Source organism: Lacerta agilis, chromosome 18 (assembly GCF_009819535.1).
Source record: "Lacerta agilis isolate rLacAgi1 chromosome 18, rLacAgi1.pri, whole genome shotgun sequence".
Taxonomy (NCBI): Eukaryota; Metazoa; Chordata; class Lepidosauria; order Squamata; family Lacertidae; genus Lacerta; species Lacerta agilis.
The window spans coordinates 9,588,213-9,600,730 of record NC_046329.1 but is presented as its reverse complement, the minus strand read 5'-3'; the positions used below and the strand labels follow the sequence as shown (position 1 = coordinate 9,600,730).

At 46.0% G+C, this 12,518-nt stretch overlaps 1 protein-coding gene across 1 annotated transcript; it reads left to right on the top strand.

Annotated features, from left to right (window-relative positions):
- The first annotated feature begins 3,856 nt into the window (after window positions 1-3,856).
- Window positions 3,857-11,179, top strand: DOHH (deoxyhypusine hydroxylase). Its single transcript, XM_033136614.1, is given in 11 exon segments — window positions 3,857-3,950; window positions 5,798-5,936; window positions 5,939-5,971; window positions 5,974-6,063; window positions 6,066-6,111; window positions 7,860-7,937; window positions 8,951-9,005; window positions 9,007-9,170; window positions 9,172-9,194; window positions 10,790-10,876; window positions 10,879-11,179. Coding segments are annotated over 10 exon segments (909 nt in total). The 5' UTR covers window positions 3,857-3,950; window positions 5,798-5,830; the 3' UTR covers window positions 11,106-11,179.
- Window positions 11,180-12,518: the final 1,339 nt, after the last annotated feature.

Sequence of the window (12,518 nt, the reverse complement as noted above, 5' to 3'; positions counted from 1 at the left end):
CGGCTGGTACGCATTAGTGATAAGCTGGGAAGTCGGCAGCAGGTTGCGGCAGAGACACCCAAGGCAGGCGGAACCGAATATTCCTGTTCCGTAGGGTCGCCGTGTGTCTGGGGTTCCAATGACAGACTTGGGAAATCGGCACACTTTTCCTTAAAAAAGCAGCTCAACAACTATTCCCCCCCCCAAAAAAAAACCCACTTTTTTTGTCTGGGTTTTTTTACTTCTTGAAATAGGGCAACCCTAGACTGAGCTTTGCAGGGACGGCACTGAGACCAAAGAGGTAGAAGAGGGAGGAAGAAAGGAGGAAAAGAAAAGGGAAAGGGAAGGAAGGTTGGAGGGTATGGAATAGGACGTCCCTATTTTCCCTGGAGAAATGTTGGAGGGGATGGAATAGGACGTCCCTCTTTCACGGAGAAATGTTGGAGGGATGGAATAGGATGTCCCTTTTTCACGGGAGAACTGTTGGAGGGGCTGGAATAGGACGTCCCTATTTTCACAGGAGAAACGTTGGAGGGCACGATATCTGCCCCTTCTCAAGAACTGCAGCAGCCCGATTCTGAGCTCGAAGCCGGCCCTACCAAGCAAGGCAGCCGAGGCTTACCTGCTTCTGGCTAGCATCCCACTGGACCCATTTCAGAGAAAGGACCTGTCTAACTTAGGTCCGTTAATTGCAGTGGGTCAACTTCCACGGGATGTCATCTGCCATCAGCGCTGAAACTGAGACTCATATTCCGGTCCAGAGCTGGGGGGGACGGACGGACGGTTGCCGTCTTGTCCTTTGTCGCCCCCGCTGCAGGCGGCAAAATGTCGTGGGCCGGCCTCCTCCAAGACCCCTCCTTCACCCCCGGAGCCCCCTGGGAGACAACATCAGCCCAGAGCATTCCAGCAGGCTTCCCCTCTTTTCTTAAGATACCTTTTCCATACCATTTGCCCGGGACCAAAGTGTCGGAATTTGAGTTGAATGTTTACACACACACACACACACAAAAAAAAAAACCCGCCCCCAAGTCGTATACCTGCGCAGGTGAGCATCCCGCCGAACTTTTTTTAAAAAAATAGTAATTTAAATAAAAAAGAAGACATCGACAGGAACATCTAAACGGTTTAAAGTTACGGATACCTCTCCCGAAAGGTGGATGGTGTTTCTTGCCCCCCCCCCAACCTGTTCCCATCTCCGAACCGAACCAAACCAAACCGATTCCCTTCTGGATTATTTCTGTCGGGCATGTACTTGAAACTAAAAAAAAAAAAAACCAACAAAGAGAAGACGATTTAAAACAAAAAACGACAAGGGGGGGGGAGATTGAGACAAATAAATACAGTTCCCAGGTGCTCAGAACCGAGTTAATAATTCTCCTGTTGTGGACCACATGCACACGTCTTGAAATAAGTCTTTATCTGTTCTGTTCCTACATACCTGAAGTGGATTGAGTAAACAAACAAACAAGAAAACAAAAAAAAACAACCATGCATGATAGTGAGATGTTTTTTGCACTATTTTGAACTTTTGGGGCTCTATACAAATATTTTATTAACTGACATTAAAAAGAAAAGGTGGAAAAAAATGTGAACGAACGCTTCTTTTTCCTGCTCGTGTTTCTAAGCCGTCCTCCCCGCAGCGAGGAGTGTCTAGCAAGTGTGGTTTTTTCTTTCCAAAGGAGCGCAAATTGTGGGTGTTACAAGAAGAAAATAATGGCTCCCTTATGGGGTACCCAAGAGCCCGTATCGAGTCCTTAAGTAGGTTCCCTATCAATAGTTGGAAATAACAGAGGCCAAGCAGAAAATATTGAGAAGCAAAGCAGCTAGTAAGCCTAGCTGTTGCAACAGGGTCCCCCACTCACCACAGGCAGGAGGGAGGAGGAACTCAGAACAATGTTGTGCAAGCTCTTACATAGACTTTGGAAATTGCCTCCCCTGTAGCTCAAGACCACCCCCCAAAACATATACATGCATTACAGAAAGAGGTGGTCCCCAGCAGAATTGGAGTGTGTTGCTTCTCTCCTGTCTGCCAGGATGCCTGATAATACCTTATCAATTGCCTTTTCTGGGTAGCCTGGCCATTCCTTGGAGATGGTCAATAGTTCCTGAATCTCTTACGCATATTGGTAGTTTGCTCCCATCTGTTTCCGAGCACAATTCAAAGTGTTGGTGCTGAGCTTGAAAGCCCTAAACGGCCCTGTATCTCTGAAGGAGCATCTCCACCCCCATTGTCCAGCCCGGACACTGAGGTCCCTCCGAGGGCCTTCTGGCGGTTCCCTCCCTGCGAGAACGGAGGTTACAGGGAACTATCGGTAGGAGAAAATAACAGAGGCCAACCAGAGTATGGTGAAAAGCAAAGTGACTGGTAAGCCTGATCTTTATTAAACTGTTGCAACAGGGTCCCCCACTCACCCCACAGGGAAGGAGGGAGGAGAGGAACCCCGAACATTGGTGTCCAGGCTCTTATATAGACATTTGAAATTGCCCACCCTGGAGCCCAAGACCACCCCATCTGAAACATCATACATACACCACAGAAGGAAGTGGGTCTCCAGCAGAAATCCTGCCTGCCAGGATACCTGATGGTCACTGATTGCATTACCTGGGCAGCCCGGCCGTTCTTTTGTGATGGTTAATACTTTCAGTTCCTGCATCCAGGTCACAGGCTCACCCTATCCATACACAAATGCACCCTTGAGACAGGTTTTGCAAGCAAAAGGCAATGCCGGAGGCTTTCCCCTGTTTCCTTCCTCCTTGCAGAGAAATGTTTGAGGTCAATTTGGGGGAGTCCGTCTGAAGATGTGTGCATGCACACGAAAGCTCATACCAAGAACAAACTTAGTTGGTCTCTAAGATGCTACTGGAAGGATTTTTTTTTTAATTTTATTTTGTTAGGAGCATTGCTTAATTAAATATATATTTTTTCATTAAATTATTTTGTTTTGGACCATGGCAGACCAACACGGCTACCTACCTGTAACAACCTTGTCAGGTAGCGCTCTGCTAATTATTGCAGGTTACTTCCCTCTCCCTCCAGCAAAACACCCCTCCCGTTGCAATCAATGTGAATCTGTCTCCCGTCCAAATTCAGAATTCACATGCTCCATATGGCTTATCTCCTAAATTTATGCCAATAAAAACCCAGAAGCTTGAGGAGTTAGGACAGGCATAGGGAACCTTCGGCTCTCCAGATGTTTTGGACTACAATTCCCATCATCCTGACCACTGGTCCTGTTAGCTAGGATCATGGGAGTTGTAGGCCAAAACATCTGGAGAGCCGAAGGTTCCCTATGCCTGAGTTAGGAGTCCAACGTTTATTGCAAGGCAACAGGTTACGAGTCGAATTATTCCGCAAAAACTGCAACCCCGCCCAGTGCTTCTGGCAGTGGCATAAGAAAGAAAGAAAATCTTTCAAAATCCACATTTGCAGTAGCGAATGGTGCAGTGTTCCAAACTGAACCCGGAAACTCGGAGCTGCACGTTGAGTCTAACCTCCTACAAGTCTATCGCCACGAACAGCCTTACGCAATAAAGGCGGAGCCGCAGGGGTCCCCGTACCAACGCGCATGCGCATGAGGCCTCCATTGCCTCTCGCGGCCTTTGCCCATCGGTCATCCATTTGAAGCGGAGTTGGGAGGGGGGAGAAAGGGGGGGAAAGTACAATTTGAGGCAGCCTCTAGTGGAAAAAAGTTTGTCGCTTCGCCCCTCTGTATTAAGAAAAGAAGAGAGGCCAATGCGGAGAAAAAGGGGGCGCCTCCACCATTCTGCCCACCGCCACAAACTTGGTTCCGTCCGCTTAATCGCCGAGCGGGCGGTCGTCCCGCGAGGGCGCAGGCGCAGTGGTTACCGGTTAGCGCGCAGGCGCAGAGGCTGCCTTAGAACGCGTGTGGCTTAGGTGAGTGGGATAGACATCAAAGCGGGTGGGGACCGTCTGCATCCCTGTTGCCATGGAGACGGGATGAGAGGGGCAGGTGAGCTACCCAGGGTTTGGGGGGGGACAATAGGGGGGGATTTGGGGTTGGCGGGTTGGGACAGAGCCGATAGTTTTTTTGGCTGCTGCTGATTTGCATATATTAGCATATATTTGCATATTCTGTTGGGGCCGCTGGCGACTTTCGTGTTATTTGCATACGTAGGTTGGGCCCTTGGTGATTTGCATAGATTTACATGTGTTTGGTATTGCCAAGGGCCCAAACCTACGACCTAATGGTCAGGGGGTCCCTTTACCTTTACAAGTGTTGGCTAAATTTGTATTTTAATCTGTATTTTAAATTGATTGTTTTACGTTTTTGCTGCGATTTTAATTAGTGTTAGCCGCCCTGAGCCCGGTTTTTGGCTGGGAAGGGCGGGTATAAATAAAAAATTATTATTTATTTGCATAGGTTTACAGGGGCGCTGCATATTTGCATATAATTTATTATTAGTTTCCTACCAATGATTTGCATAGATTGTGCATTCTCTGACATTGATTGCATAGGTTTTCTCAATAACGGCGTTGGCCACTGCTGATTTGCACCTGTTTATTAAGCTTCCCAAATTTTTAACAAATCAAGGCAAATTACATCCAATTTCACCAAAAAAAAGTTTATTTCCAACTTTTTGTGTCCCAGTTTCCCCCCATTACTGCTTATTGCTACACTAATAGCATCATATGCAGTTTATTTCTGGCGTAGAGTGGCTCTGATGTCCCCAGTCTTGTCCTATCCTTACAATAAAGAGCTGTTCACTAAGAAGTGTTGCTGGACTTATTGCTACCAGAACCCACGACATAACACTGAGCATGCATTTTCTATACATTTCTCACTGGGCAAGAGCAAAAGCTACTTGTTTTGAAGGCAAGTTACCGGTATATATTGCTCCCCATTTCTTGGGCTTTTAAGGATTAACCCAGACCTCTGACCCACAAAATGTCCAAATCACAGATTTTGGATGAGTTGAACTCTGCACCTTACCGGTACAGTAATTTATTTTTATTTATTTTTGCAGCGGTATATACTACCTGGGAGTCTTTTCGCCAAAATGCTTTGGCCAGGTGTTGATGTGCGTGCTTGAGCAATAACATAAAAAATCTCCCAGGATGGCATTATGGGCGTCTTCCAAAACTTAAAAGCCAAACCATCTCCTGAGTCAACAATTGTGTGTATCATACTCGAGTCGCCTGCAGGTGACTGCGAAATGGAATTTTACCGGCGACTCGGCGTGGCTTCCCCAGAAAATTTTGGATCTGCAAACTTTTTTTTTTCTTCTGCAGCGGGAGAGATCCAATCGTTTTGTTTACCCTGCAGAAGCCAAACAAGCAAAAATTAAACCAACTGCGGTTCATGTTAATTTGACACCTTCCAACGATATATGGCCCAAAGGAGTTGGACATTTGCTTGAACTCGGTGCAAACTCAGGTGGATAAAAACCAATGATTTAAAAAATAAATCAGATTTTTTTAAAATTTAAATTGGGTTTTTAATTACCAGAAGCGCTTAGTCATGCTGGCCAAATGACCCAAGCTGTGCGCTGGCTCCCTCGGCCAATAAAGCGAGATGAGCGCCGCAACCCCAGAGTCATCCGCGACTGGACCTAATGGTCAGGGGTCCCTTTACCTTTAATCCTTAAATAATTTTGTGTGTTTGATAAATAATTTTTTGTTCTTTCCCCCCAAAGCTTTATATATATTTTTCATATACTGTTTTGTATAGCTTTTTTTCTGTTTATGTGAATGCATGATCAATTTATTTTCTTGTTATGTAAATTTTCAAATGCAATAAAGTATATAAGTTGAGCTTCTCCGAAACGCGGACTTTCACACAACCCTCCTCTTCCTTAGGTGTTTTTTTGAAGTAGCTCCTGCCCAGGCACCATGGTGACGGAGAAGGAAATCGAGCTGATCGGCCGGACACTGGTGGACGCCGGCCAGCCCCTAAAAGCCCGTTTCCGGGCGCTGTTCACCCTCCGAAACCTAGGGGGGCAGCCATTGAGTGGATCAGCCGAGGTTTTCGGGGATGACTCTGCCCCTCAAACACGAACTGGCTTACTGCCTGGGGCAAATGCAGGACGAGAGAGCGATTCCAGTCCTCATTGAGGTTCTCCGAGACGCTCGCCAGAACCCATGGTCCGCCACGAAGCTGTAAGAGGCGCTGTGTCCAGTGCCGGATGTGTTGTTGTTGTTCAGTTCGTTCAGTCGTGTCCGACTCTTCGTGACCCCATGGACCAGAGCACGCCAGGCACCCCTATCCTCCACTGCCTCACGCAGTTTGGCCAAACTCATCTTAGTAGCTTCGAGAACACTGCCCAACCATCTCATCCTCTGTCGCCCCCTTCTCCTTGCGCCCCCATCTTTCCCAACATCAGGGTCTTTTCCAGGGAGTCTTCTCTTCTCATGAGGTGGCCAAAGTACTGGAGCCTCAGCTTCAGGATCTGTCCTTCCAGTGAGCACTCAGGGCTGATTTCTTTGAGAATGGATAAGTTTGATCTCCTTGCAATCCATGGGACTCTCAAGAGTGTCCCTCCAGCACCAGAATTCAAAAGCATCAATTCTTCGGCGATCAGCCTTCTTGATGGTCCAGCTCTCACTTCCGTACATTACTACTGGAAAACCATAGCTTTAACTATACGGACCTTTGTTGGCAAGGTGATGTCTTTGCTTTTTAAGATGCTGTCTAGGTTGTCATTGCTTTTCTCTCCCAAGCAGGCGTCTTTTAATTTCGTGACTGCTGTCACCATCTGCAGTGATAATGGAACCCAAGAAAGTAAAAATCTCTCACTCCTCCATTTCTTCCCCTTCTATTTGCCGGGAGGTGATGGGACCAGTGGCCATGATCTTAGTTTTTTTGATGTTGAGTTTCAGACCATATTTTGCGCTTTCCTCTTTCACCCTCATTAAAAGGTTCTTCATATTTACATATAAGCTAAACAAGCTATTGCTTAGGGCCCCACTCTCTTGGAATCCCCCCCCCAAAAAAAAAATTTAAAGGAAAAAACCTGGATGTACATTTCCAAATATAAGATAAAAAACAAATAAAATAAAACCAACATGCAGCAAACGACTTTAGATGCCTTCATTATATACCTCTAGGCGCCAGGCAAAATTTTTCCTCTTCAACAAGGCTGTAGATTTAGAAGATAGACTTAAGGTATATAATGGTTTGAATAAAAGATAAGGGTAATAGATAAGGAGACACGATAAGGTTAGTTGTTAAAAATGATTTTAATAATATAAAGAAATTACTAAATATGATTTTCAAGGAACACAGAAGAAGGACGTGAGGAAGTTAACCTATAATGAGAAGGAAGGAAGTGTATTAAGATTTAAGTGTTGTTTTTTCATATTTGTATCGCTGTTTGTTATGTTTGTTAGGGTTATTTGTTTCTAAGTGTTATAATTTGTGAAAACCAATAAACAATTATTAAAAACAAACAACCAACAAGGCCTTGTTTGGATGGGGGGCTTTTACCCATTTCCGCAGCCACACAATCATTCCATCAGTAGCTGAACCGGGTTCCGCACAGTCGCAAAAGCAATGAACCGAAAAAGCCCCCAAAACGAAAAACAAAAAGACCAAACCGAAAACGACAAACTTAACCCGTTTTCCGGAAGTCGGTTGACTTCCGAAATGTTTCGGAAACCGAGGCGCGGCTTTTGATTGGCGCGGCGCCCCGGAAACAATAGCCGACAGCCGCGTCGGGCGCTCGGCTTCCGGGAAAACGTTTGAAAACCGGAACACTCACTTCTGGTTTTTTTGCGTTTGGGGACCAAGGTGCCACTGCATTAGGCTGCCTGTCTCTGTGGGGTCAACAGTGGGAGAGAGGGATTAAACAAAATGCAATTAATAATCTCCTCCCTCCTGCTGCCACCGTCGTATCTCATTCTCTCCCCTCTTTTCCGACAGGCGAGGCGCTTGGTTGCCATTGGGAACCCCAGGAGTTCTAGACATCCTGAAACAATACTCCGAGATCCCGTCGTCGAGGTAAATCCAGAGGCTCCTTTCCCCGATCTGACCCGATCCAAAACTTAACTGGTGGATTTGATTTAAATCTTTTTTTCTTCTTCTCTTCTTTAACAGAAAGACTCAATCTTGCTGGTGTAATCTTATATTTACAAACCAGATGAAGGTTCGTTTTTGGAATATAACTTTCAGATTACAGGTGAAACTCAAAAATTAGAATATCGTGGAAAAGTCCACTTATAAGCAATTGTTTTCAGTACCTACTGGAGTTTAATATATGAGATAGACTCATGACATGCAAAGCGAGATACGTCAAGCCTTTGCTTGTTATAATTGTGATGATTATGGTGTCCAGCCCGATGAGAACCCCAAAGTTGAGATTGTGAATTTGGGGTTCTCATCAGCTGTACGCCATAATCACCACAATTATAACAAATAAAGGCTTGACATATCTCGCTTTGCGTGTCATGAGTCTATCTCATATATTAGTTTCACCTTTAAGTTGAATTACTGAAAGAAATGAACCTTTCCACGATATTCTAATTTTTCGAGTTTCACCTGTAGGTTTTACAGTTACATCAGAAAGTACTGATCTGGTTATACCATTAGAAATTATGGTGATGTTTAATAAGTTAACTGTGTATATTCAGGAAACTTTTCTGCTGTACTTTATTGAAGGAGAAAAGCAACCCTTAATAACAATTTGGGCAATTTATTTAACTAAAATAATAACATTATAGCATATGTATCCATGTTTGTTAACTGATGTGGTTAAACAGTTTAAAAAACAACAACAACACCTTAGACTGAGTTTTAGCACACATGAAAAACTTAAAACAAATCCTTATTTCCTGAAGAATAGCCTTTGGAATATAATGTAACTTCAGCAGAAAATCTTTAGAAAGGTTTTTCCTCCGAAAGCATTTTATTTTAAAAAATCCGATTTAAATTAAAAAAAAAAAATCTGATTTTAAAAATTATTTTTTTAAAAAAATCATTGCTTTTCCCTCCACCCTGCCCCCCATTCTGTGCAGGTGGGCAGAGACGTGCCAGCTGGCCGTGAAGAGGCTGGAATGGTTGCAGGATCACCCGGCAAGAAGCGTCCTCCGGTCCTAATCCTCTGTAGACCCCGGCGCCCCCGGCCGAGGAGGGGGACGTGGAAAGGGCTGCGGCAGGCTTTGCTGGACGATTCGCGGGCCGCTGTTTGAGCGCTACCACCGGGGCGATGTTTGCCCTGCGCAACGTGGTGGGGAATCGCCGTCCTGGCCTTGGCTGACGGTGAGTCTCCTTGCTCCTCTTTGACCAGAGATTTCGCCTGGACAGCTACTCTGGCCAGGATTGGACCACGACGACGTGTGTTTTGGGCTTCCCGCGTGGCATCTGGTTGTCCCTGTGCGGAAAGACGATATATGGTCCCGAAACCGGTTTGAAGTCCCTAATAACGACACCGGTTTCATTAATTCCCGACCTAGCGATATATTGCGAATCACGTCGCGTGTCAGGCTGGGTGATAAATCGTCCAATAACCAGTTTAAAAGTCCGTATCGTGGTAACAGTTTCATAATTTTCGACCTGCGATTTGTCACAAACTGTATGTGTGTGTGCTGTGCAAAAAATCACAACGTTGGAAAATCCGAGAAACCAGGCAATGCCTCTACATAGCCCCATCCTTATTTGGGACATCGTGATATATCAGTATATCACAGGTTTAGGCTGTGATATATCACGATATTGAAAACCAACTCCATCCTTCAATAGAGACAATTTATGCTACCCGAGTTAGGAAGAGAGCAGAGAGAATTGTAGCAGATCCTTACATCTCGTCTCATCTGCTTGATTTACTTCCATCTGGACGTCGCTACAGGTCTTCATATACAAAATCGGCCAGGCACAAGAATAGTTTTTTCCCTTGTGCCATTAAATTGTTAAATTCTTAGTTGTATAGCTTAAGGGGAGGTAAAATATGGGTGGGGTTTCTTTGCTTATTTGTATTGTGAGAGGAACAGTGTCTGTATTTTACGTTGCAATTAGCCGAAACAAATTCCCAAGTATGTTGGAAAATGTACTTGGTCAATAATAAATTATTCCTATTCCTATCCTGGTTTCGGACATTTTGATATATCCGTATATCTCAATGTTTAGCTAGCGATACATCACAACATTGAAAACCAGCTCCTTCCTTATTTCATGATATATCAGTATATCGCAACGTTTAGCCTGTGATATATCATGAAGTGGAAAACCAGCTCCATCCTTATTTCAGACATTGTGGATATATCAGTATATTGCAATATTTAGTTGGTGATATATCCCAAATATTGAAAAACCAGCTCCATCCTTATTTCAGACATTGTGACATATCAGTATATGAGATATTTAGTTGGGATATATCACAATATTGAAAACCAGCTCCATCCTTATTTCAGACATTGTGACATATGTTTAGCTACTGATACATCACAACATTGAAAATCAGCTCCATCCCTTATTTCATGATATATCAGTATATCGCAACGTTTAGCCTGTGATATATTGTTGTACATCAGAATATTGTGATGTTTAGCTGGTGATATTTCACAATATTGAAAACCAGCTCCATCTTGGTTTCAGACATTGTATATCATGATATTTAGATGGCGGTGTATCGCAGTGTTGTAAAACCGGGTATTTTAGAAACCAGGTAGAGTCTCGGGCAGGGGACCCTCCCTCCCACAGGCCTACTTGGATCGTCCAAAATCCGAACCCAGGACCTCGCCTGCATGCATCGGAGGAGCTTCTTGCCAGTTAGCTCTGACTCTAAAGATAACGCACGGTGCTAGTCCTCAAGCCCCTTTCCTGAACTGCGATTTCTCCTCTCTCCTTCCACCCTCAAGGCCTCCGGTGCGGCAGCGCCCTCTTCCGCCACGAGGTCGCCTACGTCCTGGGCCAGATGCAGCACGAGGCGAGCGTCCCGCAGCTGACGCCTCACTGGAGGACGGCGCCGAGAGCCCCATGGTGCGCCACGAGTGCGCCGAGGCCCTGGGCTCCATCGCCCGGGCCCCCTGCCTCTCCGCCTTGAAGGCCCACGCCCAGGACAAGGAGCGGGTCGTGCGGGAGAGCTGCGAGGGTGGCGCTGGACATCTACGACTACGGAACGGCGGCGATTTCCAGTACCCCGACGGGCTGAGCAAGCTGAAGGACTCGGACTGAAAAGGGCGCAGGGAGCCGGCCGCGTTTGGGCCGTTGCGATTTCCTCCCGGTTTGGGATTCCGCAGCCCTGGGAAGAGCGCTGGACCGGGGGGGGGGGGGCAGACTTCTCACCTCCATTTCTGATTTGCCACCTGTTTCTCTGCTCGGTGGTGGGTGGGAGATGGACACCTGCAGTTCTGTCCCGGATCTGGTGCCCTTTCTCTTTCCCCCCTCTGTTTTTTGCAAATATATGTTCATGCCTATTTATATCGCTTTGAAAACCCGAGTCTTCCTTGCGGCAGCGCGTTGAATGAATGAACGAATCTCTATTTGCGTCAGCCGCTGGCCATAGCAATTAAACAACACTACAATATACAAAGAATAGAAATAAAAAGTCAAAAGCACGTCAAAAGTGCAAGTAGATAAATAGGGAGCCAGTGTGGTGTAGTGGTTAAGAGCGGTGATCTTATAATCTGGTGAACCGGGTTCGCGTCTCCTCTCCTCCACATGCAGCTGCTGGGTGACCTTGGGCTAGTCACGCTTCTCTGAAGTCTCTCAGCCCCACTCACCTCGCAGAGGGTTTGTTGGGGGGGAGGATGGGAAAGGAGAATGTTAGCCGCTTTGAGACTCCTTTGGGTAGTGATAAAGCGGGATATCAAATCCAAACTCTTCTTCTTCTCTTTCTTTCTTTCTTTCTTTCTTCCTTCTGCCATCACTTGCCTCCTTCCATCACTTATTTCCTTCCTTTCTCATTCCCTCTTCAATGCCCCAGCTCCCTTCTTTCCTTCCCTCTCCCATCCTTCGTCCCTCTTCAATGCCCATCTCTCTCCTTCCTTCCTTCCTTCCTTCCTTCCTTCCTTCCTTCCCTCCCCATCCCTTTCTCTTCAATGCCCATTTCTTCTTCTTTCTTTCTTCTTCTTTCTTTCTTTCGTTCTTTAGTCTTTCTTTCTTTCTTTCTTTTCTCTGGCTCATCACTTGCCTTCCATTCCATTACTTAGTTTCCTTCCTTCCTTCCTTCCTTCTGCATCACTTACCTCCATCTTTCGTTGAGAGCCAGTGTGGTTAGTGGTTAAGACGTTGGACTCGTAATCTGGTGAACCGGGTTCGCGTCTCCTCTCTTCCACATGCAGCTGCTGGTGACCTTGGCTAGTCAAGCTTCTCTGAATCTCTCAGCCCCACTCACCTTCACAGAGTGTTGTGGTGGGGGGAGGAAAGGGGAAAAGTAAGAATGGTAGCCACTTGAAGACGCCTTAGGGTAGGGATAAAGGGGGGGGGGGCGGGATATCAATCCACACTCCTTTTAAACCGCTCCGGACGGGAGGTTAACGCGTTGTCCATGCGATGCTTCTGGTTCGCCAGAGAGGCGGCGTAGTGATGCCCGGCCACAATGACCCAGAAGCTGCCCCCGGCTCCCTCAGCCAATAAAGCGGATGA